This window comes from Oncorhynchus kisutch, linkage group LG6 (assembly GCF_002021735.2).
Source record: "Oncorhynchus kisutch isolate 150728-3 linkage group LG6, Okis_V2, whole genome shotgun sequence".
Taxonomy (NCBI): domain Eukaryota; kingdom Metazoa; phylum Chordata; class Actinopteri; order Salmoniformes; family Salmonidae; genus Oncorhynchus; species Oncorhynchus kisutch.
The window spans coordinates 77,004,523-77,026,512 of NC_034179.2; the positions used below are offsets into that span (position 1 = coordinate 77,004,523).

Genomic DNA, 21,990 nt, shown 5'->3' on the forward strand with positions numbered 1-21,990 from the left:
TTGATGACTATGAACCTCAGGATCTTGTCACGGTATCTCTGTACAAATTGCCATCGATAAAATGCAATTGTGTTGGTTGACCGTAGCTTATGCCTGCCCATACTATAACGCCACCACCAACATGGGGCACTCAGTTCACAACATTGACATTAGCAAACCGCTCGTCCACACAACGCCATACACGTGGTCTGCGGTTGTGAGGCCAGTTGGACATACTGCCAAATTCTCTCAAATGAAGTTGGAGGCGGCTGGCTATTGTAGAGAAATAAACATGACATTTTCTGGCAACAGTTCTGGTGGACTTTCCTGCAGTCAGCATGCCAACTGCATGCTCCCTCAAAACTTGAGATATCTGTAGCATTGCACATTTTAGAGAAGCCTTTTATTGTCCCCAGCACAAGGTGCCCATGTGTAATGATCATGCTATTTAATCAGCTTCTTGATTTTCCAGACCTGTCAGGTGGATGTATTATCTTGGTGAAATAGAAACACTCACTAACATGCATGTAAACAAATTTGTGCACAAAATTTGAGAGAAATAAGCCTTTTGTGCATATGGAACATTTCTGTGATCTTTTACTTCCGCTTATGAAACATGGGACCAACATGTTACATGTTGCGTTTATATTTTTGTTCATTATATTTGTGTTTCTAAAATATTTACTGTTTATGTTTGAATGCAGTGACTACTTGTTCTCTTTTTTTCATGAAGAAGCATTGTTTGTAATTGTTTTTTGTCCGTTTTGTGTAACTGTTGGCAACATATCTAATCCTGTGAAAGCACTGTTGCACTTTAGACATGAGCAAAGATCTAACACGGAACCCAAACCAGGCTGCGCATGTGCGCCATCATGCATAAATGTATTTTGTCCCCCTACACCAAACGCGATCACGACACGCAGGTTAAAATATCAAACAAACTCTGAACCAATGACATGAATTTGGATACAGATCGAAAAGCATTAAACATTTATGGAAATTTAGCTTGCACTTGCTAGCTAATTTGTCCTATTTAGCTAGCTTGCTGTTGCTAGCTAATTTGAGTTGTTATTTTACCTGAAATGCACAAGGTCCTCTACTCTGACAATTAATCCACACATAAAAACGGTCAACCGAATCGTTTCTAGTCATCTCTCCTCCTTCCAGGCCTTTTCATCGTTTAACTTATATAGTGATTGGCATCTAAACTTTCAGAGTATTACCACGACAACCGGCAACAGTTCGTCTGTCAATCACCCACGTGGGTATAACCAATGAGGAGATGACACGCAGACGCTTGTGAGCAGTCTGGGTGCAATAATTGAATAACATAGATTCCTAAATGTATTTTGCGACACGAGCGGTGTAGTCAGGGTATAAGACTCCATTTGTGTACTTGTGTCATTGTCTTTTCTACTGTTACCTACTACTATACAAGCAAACCTAAATTCATAGAATTCTATGAATTCATAGAATTCCATAAACTTCAGAGAAAATTTATGTAATTGTAAGGCGTTGTGTGTATTGCAGGAAATTATGTGGTAGTTCATCAATATGAGCCATTACAGACCACTTTACTCAGTAATAATTAACATTCGTTACAACCATTGCAATTGATGGAGTAATGAAAACTTGTATCAATTCATACCTATACTGAGATCATTTCTGTTACTACATCCCCTATCAGAGGACATTTTCCACACCTCTGTTCTCTCCTGGGATGACAGACCATTTTGTGGTTTATTTTATTTTATTTTTATTGAACCTTTATTTAACTATGCAAGTCAGTTAAGAACAAATTATTATTTACAATGACGGCCTATCGACATGCAAAATATCTCCTGTGGGGACGGGGGCTGGGATACATTTTCTTTTAAAGAAAAATAAAATCACATGTTTTTCAGTAAAAAAGGATAACCGGCAACTTAAACTTTATTAGACAACATTACATTTTGATAGCTTTTGCAACACTTAGCTTCATTTAGGTCCCCAGACAATTGGGGAAACAATATAAGCAATAAATACACACACACACACACACACACACTTCACACGTCAATAGCATTACAAGTTTGACACATACTGTATGTCTTTCACATCTTCAAGCACAGGTAAAAGCACAGCCTTTACTTTGCTTTGGCATAGTGCCACTGACTTCATGATGTGTCAAAGTGCACTTTGACTTTTCCACAAACAAAGTATGAACTCCAAAAAACACTGACAGTAACACACACAAACACGTATATATAATTTGAGATGTTTGTTGTTTATCTTATAGGCAGCTTCATTTCATGTACAGTTATGTACACAGAGAAAGACTCATGTTGCGTGACCTACCAGACACTTTTACAACAAACCCTTCTCCTTGGGCAGATTTATCTGTGCTAGGTCTCCAGTATCCAGGTGAGGCATACTGTCCTTACTTGGTCAGAATGTTTTGTTGTAAATCAATTTATGACATTTAATTTGTTTGAGTATAGTCTGGCTTGGCTGTTTCCCATAAAATGATGAGACTTCTCCACAACAGTCAAAGCAGGTCTTACTGGCCAATCAAATCAATCTGAAAGAGATCCAAGATCTGGAGGATGATGATTTCAATCCCAAACCCCATAGACTTTCACAGTCAGGCAGACACACAGTTCTCAATAAAGGAACATAGGTCTTATAGGCAATAGGTATTTCCTTTTGTGTGATACACCAACACTGCTGTTAGATCCTACTGCTGGATGTTCAGTCTTCTCCTCAATCCAGCATGTTGAGTTGGGTGGCAAATAAAGCCCCAAGAACAACAAAGGACCATGATAAGATGCCAGTCTCTTTCTGTCTGTGTGTTTTCTTCTCCCTCAGATCCTGTTGACAGTGTTTATTTTCTCAGAGTTCTGGAAGGAGCTGATGTCCCAATGGCGGAAGGTGCTGTTCTTGAAGCTGGCCCGGCTCTTGGTGATGCGATAGATCTTCCTCAGCACGGCCCGGCGCAGCAAAATGTAGACCCAGGGGTCCAGGATCTGGTTCCAGGAGGCCAGCCGGACGCCCATCACCATCAACCTCCTGTATGTGTCCTGGTCATTGCCTATGGAACCGCTATAGGACCATGTGACTGACATCAGGCCAAAGATCTGCAAGTAACACAGATACCTGGGTTAGTTTTACAGTGGTTGTGCAGGATATAGATATGTTCAGCTGGTGTATATATATTTGCATCAATCTGCATACACTGCTAGTAATTTATATACATTGCCCAACACTGTAGAGTGCCACATGTTAACAAAAAAAATGAATAAAGGTAGCAGTCAAAATGCATCTTCACAACGTGTTCCTATGAATAGCTTTACTGATGTTAGAAATCACAGGCTCAAAGTTGTAGCCTTATAAATCTTATTTACAATTTTTATAACAATTGGCCACAGCTCATTAAGAGATTTTAAGCACAAACAATGCCTCTGTAATGGTTCTTACATCTCCCCAACAGTAAAACATGTATGCTAAGCTGTTCCTATTTAGTTCACACATCAGTAATTATATTTGGGCCCAACTTTTGTGCAGTATTGTGCAAATCAACAGGTCAACTACTGACATTAATGGGCGTAATGTCTTCCAGGTGAGAAATCCATTAATATACACTTTTAATGCACATAACATGCTTCTACACCTGCATTGCTTGCTGTTTGGGGTTTTAGGCTGGGTTTCTGTACAGCACTTTGAGATATCAGCTGATGTAAGAAGGGCTTTATAAATTTGATTTGACAATGTTCTAAATAAAGAACAATGCATATTTGGGAGAAGGAACAAGAGGGGGGGGGGGGTGCTCAAGGCTACTCTAAGTTTTAACAGACCCAGTGATGACAAGTAACAGGCTGCCATAATTTGAAGCATGGTTTATAGTCTGTCCTCTTTCACTTCTCACAGTTTATGTGTCAAAATGAATGGTTACTTTTAAATTGGACCTGAATGTAGATTGCTTTGTATGTTTCTATTGTTGTTTGGTCAGGGTGTGATTTGGGTGAGCATTCTATGTTTGTACGTCTAGGTTTTTGTATTTCTATGTTTCGGCCTGGTATGGTTCTCAGTCAGGGACAGCTGTCTATCGTTGTCTCTGATTGGGAATCATAGGTAGTTGTATTTCTGTTTAGTGTTTGTGTCACCTTGCAGGACTGTTTCGGGTCTTTCTTTTGTTCTTTTTTGTATTCCGTGTTCAGTTCCTTAAAATAAAGATGAACACGTTTCCCGTTGCATTTTGTTTTTGACTATTCCTCTGTTACAACATATTAACAGTTTATACAAAATTCTTAGTATTGGAATTGTAAAAAAATATATATCCTTGATTAAAAAATCTTCAAACCATCACCATGTTTTTGTATGAAATGATTTTAGTTGGCTAATATTCCTCTTTCCCAGAAGACTGGAAAAGGAGAGAAGCTGTAAAATTTTCAATGTCACCCAATCTGAAATCTGTTATTCAAGCCCTTCATAATGGCATTACCTTAAATAATTTATTCCATCTAGTCAATGCAAGGGCCCACCATGACTATTCATTTATACACTTGGTGCAGTACACCATGTCTATCCATCTGTTTTAGGTGCAGTATTCTGAATCATAGTGTTTATGACTGGGAACTGGAAAGTGTCTATTTCAGAAGGTGTACAAAAAGAGGATGAAATATTACTGGATTGTTAGAGATTTTCTATATTATTTCAGGCAGAATATCTTGGAGATTTACCGAGAGGATGAAATACTTTTGTTAGCTGAGCATTTTTACAATATTATTTCATGCTTTTACCACCCTGCATCTCACTACTGGTTTGTCTCTGAAGCTTAACAGGGTGGGTCGGTCCTGGTTGGCCCTGGATGGGCGACCAGATGCTGCTGGAAGTGATGTTGGAGGGCCAGTAAGAGGCACTCTTTCCTCTAGTCAAAAACAAAAAGATCCCAGGACATTGATTGGGGACATTTCCCTGTGCAGGGTGCCGTCTTTTGGGTGAGACAGACTCTCTGTGGTCACTAAAGATCCCAATGCACTTATCTTAAGAGTTGGGGTGTTCTCAGTGTCCTGGCTTCATCTCCATTCTGGCCCTCATACCATTATGGCCAAGTAATCATCCCCAGCTTCCAATTGGCTCATTCATCCCCCCTCTTCTCCCCTGTAACTTTTCCCACAGGCTCTATTCAATCTGTATTGCTGAAGCGCAATAGAAATGTAAATGTAACCCACATGAAAAATTACTACAGTTTACTATAGAATTCTATAGTAAACTGTAGTATACTGTAGAATAATATACTACACATTGTAGTATCCCTCAATCATGTGTAGTACTTACTATAGAATGTTGTAGTATACTGTAGAATACTACAGTTAATATTACAGTATGATCCGCAAAATAGTAAATACTACAGTAATGTCCGCAAAAACACTACAGTCCGCACAAACAAACCTTTTTTATTATATTAAAGACGACAGTATTTAATTTGCATATACCCTGCCCATTCCCCTCCCCATATTCCAATGGGGCGGCAGGGTAGCCTAGTGGTTAGAGCGTTGGATTAGTAACCGGAAGGTTGCAAGTTCAAATCCCTGAGCTGACAAGGTACAAATCCGTCGTTCTGCCCCTGAACAGGCAGTTAACCCACTGTTCCTAGGCCATCATTGAAAATAAGAATTTGTTCTTAACTGACTTGCCTAGTAAAATAAAGGTACATTTACATTTTTTTTTTGTGCCACCCATAAGTGAGAAACCTACATGCCAAGTATAGAATATATTATGTAATAGAAAATAGCAGAAGTGTTGAATTTTTTGGTAAGATTTCAGGCTGGCTGATTGACTTACAGGTTATGGAATTTGTGCTCATTTAGTAGGTTTCATGAAAGAGAAAGCCTCTACTTCTATGTCAAAAATAATAAAACAAAAACACCATAGTAAATACTACATTAATATATTGCAAAGCACTACAGTGAATAATACAGGGAAGTCGACAAAAACACTACAGTGAATACTATAGTATTTAAACCAGGGCTCTCCAACCCTGCTCCTGGAGAGCGACACTCCCGTAGGTTTTCACTCCAACCCCAGTTGTAACTAACCTGATTCAGTTTATCAACCAGATACTTATTAGAATCAGGTGCGCTAGATTGGGATTTGAGCAAAAACCTACAAGGCAGCTTTCCAGGAACAGCGTTGGAGAGCCCTGATTTATACCATAGTATACTAGTCTTTTTTCATGTGGGATTTCCCGATTGAGCAGACATACGAAGTGTTTACCGTGGATGCAGTAGCCGCTAACGTGGGAGCATTGCCTTTCAATCATGCTGTAGCACTGAATTTCCATGATAAGGACTGAAAAGAGACCTTCATTCCCGAATGGAACACAATAAAGATAGTTTTGACCCCTAACCTGATTCATGCAGAATTGTGAACTTCAGTGAACTGAACTTTTCCAACTCACCAGCAGGGGGCTCCAGCAGATGCAAGAAGTGATCATAATGCCCACCAGCTGGGCCACCATCTCAATGTCATGGGACTTGGCTGAGCGACGGTAGCAGGTCTTACACTTCTTACGCAGTCTGGCAAGCACCAGCGTGACCCCACTGATGGTATTACACACCAGGGCCACAGTCAGAGAGGCCAGGCCCAGTCCAGAGAACAGCATGACAAAGGCCACGTCCGTCTCCTGAGTCTCTCCCAGGACACTGATGAAGCACCAGGTCCCGGGGTACTGGTAGGTGTAGGCCCCCAGCCTGAAGAAGGGCAGAAAGGCCACACACAGAGCCAGCAGCCAGATGAGAGCTAGTGCCATCTTGGTGCGAGCCGTGGTGACCAGTGAGGCATGGAGCAGGGGCTGTGTGACACCCAGGCAGCGCTCAGCAGCCATGGCACAGCCCAGGAACAATGGGCACAAGCCGAAGAACACCATGCTACCCCCTAGGAACTGGCAGGGGGCATCGGTGGCAGCGAGACCTAAGGGCCCAGTCGCAGCCCCAGCTGAGTACAGCCTCAACACCAGGGCACCGGGGATGACGTGGCCGGCAAAGTCTGTGGCTACCAGGGAACTGGCGAAGAGCAGGAAGGTGGCCTTGGAGCGGCGGCGCAGACGGGCATAGGCTTTCGCCAGGATGACCAGGGCCACGATGTTGGACAGGATGCCCAGTGTCATGGAGAGGCCAGCTGCAGTGGGGTTACTGGGGGGAGACATGGGCCTCTCTGTGGTGATGTTTGCCCTCCAGGCCATGGCCGGCACACCCTCCACCCCCCAGGTCTGGTTGGGGAGGAGATTGGGAGCAGCCAGGCCTGAGGAGTTGTAGTGCTGCATGGCCAACATCACTGGCCTCAGGTAGTCATCGGGGTCCTCAGAGTGATAAGGCACTGAAAATAGGAAAGGTGTTATGATTAATATACTGACCAGTTGACCTGGAAGAACTCCTAACCTCACTAATATATAGTACTACCATAACCAAACTTAACCAATAGCCTATTATACATAGCATAAATACAAAGTTTACTGGGGAAACGAAAACTCATTCAGTATTCTGTTATTACCTAACAACAATAAATATTATCCTGCATTATGTATAGATTATTTTCTGTCATAAACCAGGTCTCCATCCAACCTTATTATGCGAGAAAAGTACAGTGCATTCGGAAAATATTCAGACCCCTTTTTGTTACGTTACAGCCTTATTCTAAAATGGATTAAATAAAACATTTTCCACATCAATCTATTAACAATTCCTCATAATGACAAAGAGATTTTTGCTAATTTATTAAAAACAAAAAACAGAAATACCTTATTTACGTAAGTATTCAGACCCTTTGCTATGAGACTCAAAATTGAGCTCAGGTGCACCCTGTTTTCATTGATCATCCTTGAGATGTTTCTACAACTTAATTGGACATGATTTGGAAACATCCCGTCAGAGAAAAAAACAAGCCATGATGTCGAAGAAATTGTCCGTAGAGCTCTGAGACAGGATTGTGTCGAGGCACAGATCTGGGGAAGGGTACCAAAAAATATATGTCTGTATTATTGAAGGTCCCCAAGAATACAGTGGTGTCGTGTCTTTACTATCATTAAATTGAAGACTCAGTTTTTCTCAAAGATTTTCTGTAATTAGTATTACGCGATCAAACTGATTAATCATGTAACTGTAATGAACTAGGAAGTCGGGGCACCAAGGAAAATATTCAGATTACAAAATTATAATTTCCCAATATAACCTTGAAGATATTTTCATATCTGATCAATAGTCCTCTGATTAATGAATTATTTCATTTAACTCACGTTAGTTAGTCTCATTCCAAACGTAGTAAATTGTTGGTTATCTGCACGAACCCAGTCTTCACTATGAGTCATCCATACATCAATTGTCTTAAATCATTTATTTATTACTAAGTCATTCACAGAAATGCATAAACAAACAGTAGATAGTTGTTGTTCAGAGTGACATTCATTCATTCGTTATTGAAGGGATGTTTCGGCAGTTGTCGTTCTTCGCGTTCAATGATACCGAATTCCGAGCTGCAGACTAGTAATTAATATCAAAGACTTATTCTGTCGGTATCGATAGTCTAAGAGTTTAACCACGTGGTATGGTTAAAAGATTCAGCAATGGTCTGCAACCTTTGTCCTCCCGTGATTGAGAGAAACATGGTCTACTTGAGGAATTCTCAAGATTGGGGTTTTATTCGGAATTGCAGAAAAGGGGCTGTCCCAGGATGCCTGACCCTAACTGGGCTCATGGGCGGTCCTCTGATTTAGTTAAACTCAAAAGGGAATTGGAGTTTCCTTCATTAAACATTCCAAAATCACATTACACAATTTTACAAACAGTATCATACTCACTCATTCATCTTATACAACAATTAGATGTAAACCTCATATCTGAGGATATTATATAAACAGCGTTATGGTAATGTGGCCTCACCGTCTCCCATGAGCTTCCCCAAGTTGTAACAAACGGACCAGTTCATAGCTGGATTCTTCACCGATCTTTTATACCTTCTCCGGAACGTAAACGTTGTTCGGACCTCAAGTTCTGTGAGGTGGAAGAAATTCCTTTGTTCTCTATGAAACTTCACTCTATCTCTATACTGTGTGGCCATGTGGCAGGGTCTTCCCTAGGAATATACGACCTCACTGACCACAGCAGCCTGGTTGAAGGAGCAGAGAGCGGGTGATGGTGCTCGCTGTACCCAAAGAGGGCAACGTCATGACAGTGGCCTCCATCATTGTAAAATGAAAGAAGATTGGAACCACCAAGACTATTCCTAGAGCTGGCGCCCAGCCAAACTGAGCAATAGAGGGAGAAGAGCTTGGTCAGGGAGGTGACCAAGAACTCGATGGTCACTCTGACAAAGCTCCAGAGTTCCTCTCTGGAGATGGGAGAACTGGCTGTGAAATGGCTAGCTAGTTAGCGAGCGCTAATAGCGTTTCAAACGTCACTCGCTCTGAGCCTTCTAGTAGTTGTTCCCCTTGCTCTGCATGGGTAACGCTGCTTCGATGGTGGCTGTTGTCGTTGTGTTGCTGGTTCGAGCCCAGGGAGGAGCGAGGAGAGGGACAGAAGCTATACTGTTACACTGGCAATACTAAAGTGCCAATAAGAACATCCAATAGTCAAAGGTTAATGAAATGGCATAGAGGGAAATAGTCCTATAATTCCTATAATAACTACAACCTAAAACTTCTTACCTGGGAATATTGAAGACTCATGTTAAAAGGAACCACCAGCTTTCATATGTTCTCATGTTCTGAGCAAGGAACTGAAAGGTTAGCTTTCTTACATAGCACATATTGCACTTTTACTTTCTTCTCCAACACTTTGTTTTTGCATTATTTAAACCAAATTGAACATGTTTCATTATTTACTTGAGGCTAAATAGATTTTATTTATGTATTATATTAAGTTAAAATAAGTGTTCATTCAGTATTGTTGTAATTGTCATTATTACAAATAAATGTTTTTCAAAATCGGCCGATTAATCGGCATCGGCTTTTTTGGTCCTCCATATCGGTAGTCTTAACTTCTTCGGAATAGGAGGCAGCATTCGGGGGTGTCGAGAGTAAACTACATGTTACTCAGGCCCAGAAGCTAGGATATGCATATATTGGTAGTATTGGATAGAAAACACTCTGAAGTTTCTAAAACTGTTACAATAATGTCTGTGAGTATTTTTTTTAACCTTTATTTAACCAGGTAAGCTAGTTGAGAACAAGTTCTCATTTGCAACTGCGACCTGGCCAAGATAAAGCATAGCAGTTCGACACATACAACAACACAGAGTTACACTTGGAAAGAACAAAACACAGCCAAAAATACAGTAAAAAAAAGAAGACAAAGTCTATATACAGTGAGTGCAAATAAGGTCAAATAGGGAGTTAAGGCAATAAATAGGTCATGGTGGCGAAGTAATTACAATATGGCAATTAAACACTGGAATGGTAGATGTGCAAAAGATGGATGTGCAAGTAGAGATACTGTGGTGCAAATAAATACAGTATGGGCATGAGGTAGATACAGTGCCTTGCGAAAGTATTTGGCCCCCTTGAACTTTGCGACCTTTTGCCACATTTCAGGCTTCAAACATAAAGATATAAAACTGTATTTTTTTTGTGAAGAATCAACAACAAGTGGGACACAATCATGAAGTGGAACGACATTTATTGGATATTTCAAACTTTTTTAACAAATCAAAAACTGAAAGATTGGGTGTGCAAAATTATTCAGCCCCCTTAAGTTAATACTTTGTAGCGTCACCTTTTGCTGTGATTACAGCTGTAAGTCGCTTGGGGTATGTCTCTATCAGTTTTGCACATCGAGAGACTGAACATTTTTCCCATTCCTCCTTGCAAAACAGCTCGAGCTCAGTGAGGTTGGATGGAGAGCATTTGTGAACAGCAGTTTTCAGTTCTTTCCACAGATTCTCGATTGGATTCAGGTCTGGACTTTGACTTGGCCATTCTAACACCTGGATATGTTTATTTTTGAACCATTCCATTGTAGATTTTGCTTTATGTTTTGGATCATTTGATTCCAAGAACACAGGATGAGATGTTACTATCCTTTGTGCAAGCACTTCCAAGAGTTAATGAACAGTGAGCCTGGTGAAATTTGGGGAGCGCATCGTCAGTAGTGTACCTTTGGTTCCTAGGGTGTTTCGGCCTTTCACACTATACACCCTCCCCAAAGGCGGCCAGCGACAGGGTGATCAATCCTACGCTTGCGTCCCATTCCCAATTAGTCATAGGAGTTGCCTTGTTGATGATAGCCAACATCAGTATTCACTGTTTCCCACAACTTCTTGTCACTGGCGCCGGGCCACTTCACATATGGTCTGTGCCCTGGTAGTCTCCTCTCGACTGCAGGTCTGGGAGGCTCGGTGAGTTCCACTCCTGTTGTTGGTTCCACCTCAGTTGTTACTTCGGTGCTTGAGTTTACGTCCTCCATGACAGTGGTACTGATGCACTGCAAACTATGGTTTGCGTCCAGTTGCTGTGCTTCATTCGACTGATTTGATCGCTTTCACAGAAAGTAATCAATGCGAGGCCTCGGTCTCTCTTTAACCAAACACCCCTTCTTCCCCTGGTGGATCCTCAACCCATGGTGTGATGTAACTTTCCTCCAACCATAGACACATACCTGCATCTGTTTGTGGCCCGCTGTTGCAGCAGAACTTGTGACAGTTGCTGTGGTGTTCTCTTGTGCTGTGCTCTCATTACTCGTAGTCGTTTCCGGTCCAGTCGTTACCATGTTGTCAGCCGATGAGTCATCTTCCGCCCCCGCTCTCGCAGACTCTAGGGGTATTCTCGTATGTTGACTTTCTGTAGCTAAAGCGGGTGTTTCCAACATACTGCGACGCATGGGAAACTACAGAAATGGGAAGCTACCCCATGACTGTCCCAGTGTGGTCTATTCCCTCCTGTCAGCCGTCTCTCCGTGCCGCCACAAGGACCTTCCCCTGTTGTCAGCTGATCTTTCTCAGCAGTCACTGGACAAGTCCAGATATTCAGATTCCAAGAACACAGGATGAGATGTTACTATCCTTTGTGCAAGCACTTCCAAGAGTTAATGAACAGTGAGCCTGGTGAAATTTGGGGAGCGCATCGTCAGTAGTGTACCTTAGTGTATCATTGTCTTGTTGGAAGACAAATCTCCGTCCCAGTCTCAGGTCTTTTGCAGACTCCATCAGGTTTTCTTCCAGAATGGTCCTGTATTTGGCTCCATCCATCTTCCCAGCAATTTTAACCATCTTCCCTGTCCCTGCTGAAGAAAAGCAGGCCCAAACCATGATGCTGCCACCACCATGTTTGACAGTGGAGATGGTGTGTTCAGGGTGACGTTTTGCATTGTTGGCAAAAAGTTCCATTTTGGTTTCATCTGACCAGAGCACCTTCTTCCACATGTTTGGTGTGTCTCCCAGGTGGCTTGTGGCAAACTTTAAACAACACTTTTTATGGATATCTTTAAGAAATGGCTTTCTTCTTGCCACTCTTCCATAAAGGCCAGATTTGTGCAATATACGACTGATTGTTGTCCAATGGACAGAGTCTCCCACCTCAGCTGTAGATCTCTGCAGTTCATTCAGAGTGATCATGGGCCTCTTGGCTGCATCTCTGATCAGTCTTCTCCTTGTATGAGCTGAAAGTTTAGAGGGACGGCCAGGTCTTGGTAGATTTGCAGTGGTCTGATACTCCTTCCATTTCAATATTATCGCTTGCACAGTGCTCCTTGGGATGTTTAAAGCTTGGGAAATCTTTTTGTATCCAAATCCGGCTTTAAACTTCTTCACAACAGTATCTCGGACCTGCCGAGTGTTCCTTGTTCTTCATGATGCTCTCTGCGCTTTTAACGGACCTCTGAGACTATCACAGTGCAGGTGCATTTATACGGAGACTTGATTACACACAGGTGGATTGTATTTATCATCATTAGTCATTTAGGTCAACATTGGATCATTCAGAGATCCTCACTGAACTTCTGGAGAGAGTTTGCTGCACTGAAAGTAAAGGGGCTGAATAATTTTGCACGCCCAATTTTTCAGTTTTTGATTTGTTAAAAAAGTTTGAAATATCCAATAAATGTCGTTCCACTTCATGTGTCCCACTTGTTGTTGATTCTTCACAAAAAAATACAGTTTTATATCTTTATGTTTGAAGCCTGAAATGTGGCAAAAGGTCGCAAAGTTCAAGGGGGCCGAATACTTTCGCAAGGCACTGTAGATGGGCTGTATACAGATGGGCTATGAACAGGTGCAGTGATCTGTGAGCTGCTCTGACAGATGGTTCTTAAAGCTAGTGAGGGAGATTGGAATCTCCAGCTTCAGTGATTTTTGCAGTTCGTTCCAGTCAGTGGCAGCAGAGAACTGGAAGGAAAGGCGACCAAAGGAGGAATTGGCTTTGGGGGTGACCAATGAGATATACCAGCTGGATCGGGTGCCACGAGTGGGTGCTGCTATGGTGACCAGCGAGCTGAGTATGAAGCGAAGGCCAGCCAACGAGAGCGTATAGGTCGCAGTGGTGGGTAGTATATGGGGCTTTGGTGACAAAACGGATGGCACTGTGATAGACTACATCCAGTTTGCTGAGTAGAGTGTTGGAGGCTATTTTATAGATGACATCGCCGAAGTCAAAGATCGGTAGGATGGTCAGTTTTATGAGGGTATGTTTGGCAGCATGAGTGAAGGAAGCTTTGATGGGAAATAGGAAGCCGATTCTAGATTTAATTTTTGATTGGAGATGCTTAGTGTGAGTCTGGAAGGAGAGTTTACAGTCTAGCCAGACACCTAGGTATTTGTAGTTATCCACGTATTCTAAGTCAGAGACGTCCAGAGTAGTGATGCTGGATGGGCGGGCAGGTGCTGGCAATGATCGGTTGAATAGCATGCATTTAGTTTTATTTGCGTTTAAGAGCAGTTGGAGGCCACGGAAGGAGAGTTGAATGGCATTGAAGCTCGTCTGGAGGTCAGTTAACACAGTGTCCAAAGAAGGGCCTGAAGTATACAGAATGGTGTCGTCTGCGTAGAGGTGGATTAGAGAATCACCAGCAGCAAGAGCGACATCATTGATGTATACAGAGAAGAGAGTTGACCCGAGAATTGAACCCTGTGGCACCCACATAGAGACTGCCAGAGGTCCGGACAACAGGCCCTCCGATTTGACACACTGAGCTCTATCAGAGAAGGAGTTGGTGAACCAGGCGAGGCAATCATTTGAGAAACCAAGGCTGTTGAGTCTGCCAATAAGAATGTGGTGATTGACAGTCGAAAGCCTTAGCCAGGTCGATGAATGCAGCTGCACAGTAATGTCTCTTATCGATGGCGGTTATGATATCGTTAAGGACCTTGAGCGTGGCTGAGGTGCACCCATGACCAGCTCGGAAACTAGATTGCATAGCGGAGAAGGTACGATGTGATTGAAAATGGTCAGTAATCTGTTTGTTAACTTGGCTTTCAAAGACCTTAGAGATGCAGGGTAGGATAGATATAGGTCTGTAGCAGTTTGTGTCTAGAGTGTCTCCCCCTTTGAAGAGGGGGATAACCGCGGCAGCTTTCCAATCTTTGGGAATCTCAGACGATACAAAAGAGAGGTTGAACAGGCTAGTAACAGGGGTTGCAATAATTTCGGCAGATAATTTAAGAAAGATAGGGTCCAGATTATCTAGCCTGGCTGATTTGTAGGGGTCCAGATTTTGCAGCTCTTTCAGAACATCAGTTATCTGGATATGGGTGAAGGAGAAATGGTGGGGGCTTGGGCGGGTTGCTGTGGAGGGTGCCGGGCAGTTGAACGGGGTAGGGGTAGCCAGGTGGAAAGCATAGCCAGCCGTAGAGAAATGCTTATTGAAATTCTCAATTATAGTGGATTTGTCGGTTGTAACAGTGTTTCCTAGCCTCAGAGCAGTGGGTAGCTGGGATGAGGTGCTCTTATTCTCCATGGACTTTACAGTGTCCCAGAACTTTTTTGAGTTTGTACTGCAGGATGCAAATTTCTGTTTAAAAAAGCTAGCCTTAGCTTTCCTAACTGCCTGTGTATATTGATTCCTAACTTCCCTGAAAAGTTGCATATCACGGGGGCTATTCGATGCTAATGCAGAATGCCACAGGATATTTTTGTGCTGGTCAAGGGCAGACAGGTCTGGAATGAACCAAGGGCTATATCTATTCCTGGTTCAACATTTTTTGAATGGGGCATGCCTATTTAAGATGGTGATTAGAGGTCGATTACTGAATCAAGCCCGCCAACTAAACTAACTTTTTTGGGATATAAAGAAGCACTTTATCGAACAAAACAACCATTTGTTTTGTAGCGGGGACCCTAGGGATTGCAAACAGAGGAAGATCTTCAAAGGTAAATTATTTATTTTATCGCAATTTCTGACTTTCGTGACCCCTCTGCTGGTTTGGAAAATGTTTTTAATGCTTTTGTACACGGGGCACTGTCCTCAGATAATCGCATGGTATGCTTTTGCCATAAAGCCTTTTTGAAATCTGACAAAGAGACTGGATTAACAAGAAGTTAAGCTTTTAAATTATGTATGATACTTGTATTTTCATGAATGTTTAATATTACGGTTTTTGCATTTCGAATTTCGCGCTCTGCAATTTCAACGGATGTTGTCGAGGTGGGGCGCTACCGGCATGTCTAGCCCAAAGAGGTTTTAATACTTATGTAAATGTGATATTTCCCCTTTCGCATTTTTTTCTTCTTTTTTTTATAAATTTGCAACAATTTCTAAAAACTTGTTTTTGCTTTGTCTCTATGTGGTATTGTGTCACGCCCTGACCTTAGTTATCTTTGTTTTCTTTATTATTTTAGTAAGGTCAGGGTGTGACGAGGGTGGTATGTATGTTTTTGTCCTGTCTAGGGTTTTTTGTATATCTATGGGGTTTTGGTATGTCTAGGTAAATGTAGGTCTATGGTGGCCTGAATTGGTTCCCAATTAGAGGCAGCTGTTTATCGTTGTCTCTGATTGGGGATCCTATTTAGGTTGCCATTTTCCATGTTGGTTTTGTGGGTTATTGTCTATGTGTAGTTGCATGTCAGCACTCGGTTTATCATAGCATCACGATCGTTTAGTTAGTTTGTTTAAGTGTTCTTCGTTAATTAAAGAGGAATGTGTTCATATCACGCCTTGGTCTCATCGTTATGACGAACATGACAGAATAACCCACCAAACCAGGACCAAGCAGCGTGAAAAGGAGGAACAGCGCTTAATGGGGAAATGGACCTGGGAGGAGATATTAGATGGAGCAGGACCCTGGACATAGCCGGGGGAGTATCGCAGTCCTAAGGAGGAGTTAGAGGCAGCGAAAGCGGAACAGCGATACCCCGACGATAAATACCGGAGAATAGAGGAACAGCGACGATATGAAGGTACATGGCTAGCACGGAAGCCCGAGAGGCAGCCCCAATACATTTTTTGGGGGGGAACACAATGAGATTGCATGAGTCAGGTCAGAGACCTGAGCCTACTCCTCGTGCTTACTGTGGGGAGCGTGTTACTGGTCATGCAGCGTGTTATGCGGTTCGATTCCAGCTCCTCGCATTGGCCGGGCTAGAATGGGCATCCAGCCAGGAAGGAGGGTGCCGGCTCAGCGCTCCTGGTCTCAGTATACCTCTTTGGACCAGGATATCCTGCGCCGGCTCTGCGTACTGTGTTTCCGGTGAGTCTGCACAGCCCAGTGCGTCCTGTGCCAGCGCCCTGCATTTGCAGCAGGCCTACAGTGCGCCTCGGCAGTCCAGTACGCCCTGTTCCTGCTCCCCGCACTCGCCCTGAGGTGCGTGTCCCCAGCCCGGTGCCACCAGTGCCCGGCACCACGCACCAGGCCTATAGTGAGCCTCGGCAGTCCAGAGCGTCCGGCGACAGTACCCAGTCCAGAGCGTCCGGCGACAGTTCACAGACCGGAACCTCCAACGACGGGCCACAGTCCGGTCCCCAGTCCGGGGTCTCCAGCAACGGTCCCCAGCCCGGGGCTTACGGCGAGGATCCGCAGTCCAGAGCCTCCGACGATGATCCACGGGTCAGTGCTACAAGAGTGGACTCAGTGTAAAGGGGGGCGGCGTCCAGAACCAGAGCCGCCACCGAGGTTAGATGCCCACCCAGACCCTCCCATATAGGTTTAGGTTTGCGGCCGAGAGTCCGCACCTTTGGGGGGGGGGGGGGGGGGTACTGTCACGCCCTGACCTTAGTTATCTTTGTTTCTTTATTATTTTGGTTAGGTCAGGGTGTGACGAGGGTGGTATGTGTGTTTTTGTCCTGTCTAGGGTTTTTTGTATATCTATGGGGTTTTGGTATGTCTAGGTAAATGTAGGTCTATGGTGGCCTGAATTGGTTCCCAATCAGAGGCAGCTGTTTTTTGTTGTCTCTGATTGGGGATCCTATTTAGGTTGCCGTTTTCCATTTTGGTTTTGTGGGTTATTGTATATGTGTCGTTGCATGTCAGCACTCGGTTTATCATAGCGGCACGTTCGTTTTGTTTATGTGTTCTTCGTTAATTAAAGAGGAATGTGTTTATATCACGCTGCGCCTTGGTCTTATCGTTATGACGAACGTGACGTATTGTGTGTAGATTGATGAGGGGGAAAACGATTTAATCCATTTTAGAATACGGCTGTAATGAAACAAAATGTGAAAAAAGTCAAGGGGTCTGTCTGAATACTTTCCGAATGCACTGTATGTTGGATAAAAAATGTCATGACAGGCCGGATGGCTTAAAATGTGTCATAAAATGTCCAAATGTGGACAAAACAAGCTAGATAAATTGATAACTTTTTGAGTTGGTGAAGTTAATTATGCAAGAAATGGCTGTGGAAACGCTTTTATGCGCAAATATTGATACAATAACCATCATATCGAAACTTGGGAGTCATGCGATGATATTGGTGGGATGTCTTTCCACTAGGAATCGGGTCGGGAAAGCATGCAGTTTATTAGGCTACAGATGATGAACTTCACATGGTGGTGAAAGTGGAAGGTGATGAGCTTGATGTTCCTTTCCAATAAATATCGATAGTCTTATTCTGGTGACATGATGATCGTGCTTGGCCATCATTTGACAAATAAAAATAATCTCGCTCTTCTCCATAAATAATTGCATCATGTAGGTAGTCTACCCGGACTGTAGGCCTATCTGGGAGCTGTTCGCTAGAGCGCACATACCAAGACAAGAGTGGGCACATTCGCTATATAAAGCATTTTTGGGGGGGGGACAAAACCATCAGAGTTAAATGCGATGGAAACCCATTTAGCTTGTATTTTTTTTATTTTGGTAAATGGGTGTTTAATCGCAAAAGTTGTTTTAATGTGCACTACGTCATCCCGCACAGCTTTTTTTTCGCAACAAATTCATTTTATGGAAACATATCTGGTGGGAAAATGCACACAGGCTATTGTTTTTATTCGGATTTTAGAATATTCTGTTGCCAATTGTCGTGAACTGAATGGAAACCTAGCTAGTGTCCTTTAAAAAGCCTATTGTAGACAGATGCCACACACTTCCCCCTCATTGTATTCCGCAACCTGAGAATGCGGGACAAGTCAAGACAGTTCTTGTGAAAGGTGCTCCTTCAAGTCTTGACCGTGTCTGACAGTGACATAGCACACGTTCTGTGAAAGGTGCTCTATCATGATAGCAGACCCATAGGCGTAGTCTACACGATGCCAATCAAATCATCATTTTCCTTCTTCAAAACCTTCAATGCAGAATAACAGAACAGAGTCACAATACTTCTTCCAAAATTAGGTATACATAAAATCCTATACTGTGCCTAGTTTGTATAATATGTTTTCTCATGAGTTACTCGTTCTAGCAATGATTTCGGATTGATTTGTAGCAGAGATACCTTAACATTGTTAATGAGAAACACACACAAAGGGTATGCCCCTGGCTTGCCAAACATGACATAGGCTACTACAGTTTTGTAGGGTGCATTTGCAGTCCTTGTTCCGTTGGCTTTTCTAATCTAAAAAAAAATGTCTAACAAAGGGTGCGTTTGTAAATTCACTCTATCTACTCCGATATCAGAGCATTCTCGTCTGTGTGCCAGAGCACAGAATAACTGATTAATTTACAAACTTGCAACACCCGTTGAATATGACCGGTGTTAGTAAACGTCGGAGGAAAAACATACGTTATTAAATGTTGCAAGCAGCACAGTTACAGTCACTAAAGCTCTAGATAACATGAAAACAGGTTAATCAACTCCGTTAGGGCGAGTAAAATGGTCAGAGTGAGGTGTTCTCTCATTTTGTCTGGAAGTAGCAAGTAAGCTAGCCAACTTTATCCAGTTAGCTTTGGTGCTTGACTGCTGTCGTGAGGTCAGAACGCTCGGATCAACCCTACTCCTCGGCCAGAGCGTCCAGTGTGCGCTCTGAACACTCGAGAGCGAAGCCTCTGAATTTATGAACAAACCATCTGACAACGCTCTGAATTTACAATCGACACATAGCCACTGACACACTGGAGGCAATTTACGAACGCACCCAAAGACATTGCTGAATGAGAGTTGAAAACAATTTCAGGTTTAAAATCGAAATGAAATCATACTAATTCAGCCCAATACATGTGCACTCATTATTGGTAAAACAAAAAACATGTATGGTTCTTCTAAAAAGCCTTAAGATGAGCAGTGCATGTAACGACTAATTACATGGAGTGTAACGTTTGACCAGGCAAGCAATTATTTCCCCCTACTTTCACCCATAAAAAAAAAAGAATACTAATAGTTGTTCATTGTTCATTTCCTGAATGATTTACCATGTCCAAATTAAAAGGGATCTGTGTGCATTGTCAAAACTGTTATATATGTGCATAGCTAGTTCTGCATCATAGGCTACAAGAAGATAATTAATGGTGTGAAATAAGTAATAATGATATTACCTGACCAAACAGTGAATCCATAGAAACAAATGAAGATTTATTCCTTTGGTTTTCAGATGTTAAATCATTTCACTGTGAACCATGACATTCAAAAGTTCCTTAAACTCAGGGATTCATCCACGAGAATGTTACTTATTATCAAAAATGATAACCTGAGTTGATAGTGACCTGAGCTGATAGTGAAGTCATGTATCCCGAGGAGTGCCTCATTCTCTCCTAAAGAAAACAAAACGGGCAACCGCACGAGAAGTCCGTCACCAAGATCAAGACCCAGTCTCCAAAAGGTTGCACAGCCAACCATTTACTATTCAACGTTTGTTTCGTTGCTCAGCCCTCTTTATAGACTTGTACCGCGTCGACGCAGCCCCGGGGCGTCTTGAGTCCGCGAGAGGAATGCATGTATCCATATTACAACTGTTCAGTGAAAGGGAACTGGGAGTGCTACCCAATAACTTATTGGAAACGAATTAGATATTCTATTGATGCAACTATTTTATTTAACAACCAACTTTACACGTTGACATGTAACTATAACTTCCTAAGATCAAGTAATGTAGCCTAATGTCAAAGTACAGTATCTTACAGTGTTCAAACAAAACAGATGGCAGGAGTTTGACAAATGTTTTGTTATAACAGCATTAATAAAGGGCAATTCGGCCACTTTTCAACCTTATATTCATAATCTCCAGCACCAAACCAGTGTCTACATATGTGAAAACAGTGGGTTTCTATGATCTGTGGTTAAAAAGATAGGAAGGAAACGTCTTTAAAAATGTTTTCTCTTTGACATTACAGGGTAGCATTAAAAGTAAAAAGCGGTGAATTTCAAAACCTGCAACTAGTTTATATTTTCTTGCTCCCCATGAAACAGATGTGAAATTGGCTAGCTAGTTAGCGGGGTGCGCGCTAATAGCGTTTCAATTGGTAACGTGTCTCGCTCGGAGACCTTGAAGTAGTTGTTCCCCTTGCTCTGCAAGGCCCGCTGCATTTGTGGAGCGATTGGTAACGATGCTTCAAGGGTGGCTGTTGTCAATGTGTGCAGACGGTCTGTTACGGGTTTCTTCCGTCGAAAGAGAGTCGGACCAAAATGCAGCGTGGTTAGTTCGATACATCTTTAATAGACGAAAAAACACGAACAATACAAAAACAAGAAACGGAACGTGAAAACCTATACAGCCTATCTGGTGACAACTAACACAGAGACAGGAACAATCACCCACGAAATACTCAAAGAATATGGCTGCCTAAATATGGTTCCCAATCAGAGACAACGAAAAACACCTGCCTCTGATTGAGAACCACTCCAGACAGCCATAGACTATGCTAGATACCTCCACTAAGCCACACACCCAATAACTAACAAAACCCCAAGACAAAACACACCACAATAAACCCATGTCACACCCCGGCCTGACCAAATAAATAAAGACAAACACAATAATACTTCGACCAGGGCGTGACACGGTCCCTGGTTCGAGCCCAGGTAGGGGCGAGGAGAGGGATGGAAGCAATACTGTTACACCCGCATCACTGCAGATCTCATAGTGTTTGAAAATCCCAGTTTTAAAATGTTCAAAGTTTTGATGATATCATTGGGCAGAATTATTGACATACACATACATACAAAAGTATGTGGGCACCCCTTCAAATTAGTGGATTCAGCTATTTCAACCACACCCGTTGCTGACAGCTGTATAAAATTGCACACTAGCCTAAGATCACCATCACAATGCCAAGTGTCGGCTGAAGTGGTGTAAAACTCGCCGCCGTTGGACTCTGGAGCAATGGAAACGCGTTCTCTGGAGTGATGAATCACGCTTCACCATCTGGCAGACCGACGGACGAATCTCGGTTTGGCGGATGCCAGGAGAAAGCTGTGTATAGTGCCAACTGTAAAGTTTGGTGGAAGAGGAATAATGGTCCCAGGCTGTTTTTCATGGTTCGGACTAGAACCCCTTACGTCCAGTGAAGGGAAATCTTAACGCTGCACCATACAATGCCATTCTAGACGATTCTGTGCTTCCAACTTTGTTGCAACAGTTTGGGGAAGGCCCTTTCCTGTTTCAGCATGACATTGACCCTGTGTACAAAATTGTTTGTCGAGATCGGTGTGGAAGAACTTGACTGGCCTGCACAGAGCCCTGACCT

At 42.7% G+C, this 21,990-nt stretch overlaps 1 protein-coding gene across 1 annotated transcript; it reads right to left on the minus strand.

The window, feature by feature from the left end:
* Positions 1-1,893: 1,893 nt before the first annotated feature.
* Positions 1,894-20,152, minus strand: LOC109893440 (prostaglandin E2 receptor EP1 subtype-like). Its single transcript, XM_020486670.2, has 3 exons — positions 19,843-20,152; positions 6,419-7,335; positions 1,894-3,095 (listed from the first exon to the last, which is right to left on the minus strand). The coding sequence occupies exons 2-3, from the start codon at positions 7,289-7,291 to the stop codon at positions 2,823-2,825; spliced, it is 1,146 nt and encodes a 381-aa protein (XP_020342259.1). The 5' UTR covers positions 7,292-7,335; positions 19,843-20,152; the 3' UTR covers positions 1,894-2,822.
* Between the last annotated feature and the right edge of the window lie 1,838 nt (positions 20,153-21,990).

Bases quoted from the DNA above. Each gene is read 5' to 3' on its own strand.
- LOC109893440 (XM_020486670.2), bottom strand. From the start codon at position 7,291: ATGTTGGCCATGCAGCACTACAACTCCTCAGGCCTGGCTGCTCCCAAT. The intron at 3,096-6,418 runs GTGAGTTGGAAA...TGTTACTTGCAG, and splicing joins TCTGCTGGAGCCCCCTGCTG to ATCTTTGGCCTGATGTCAGT.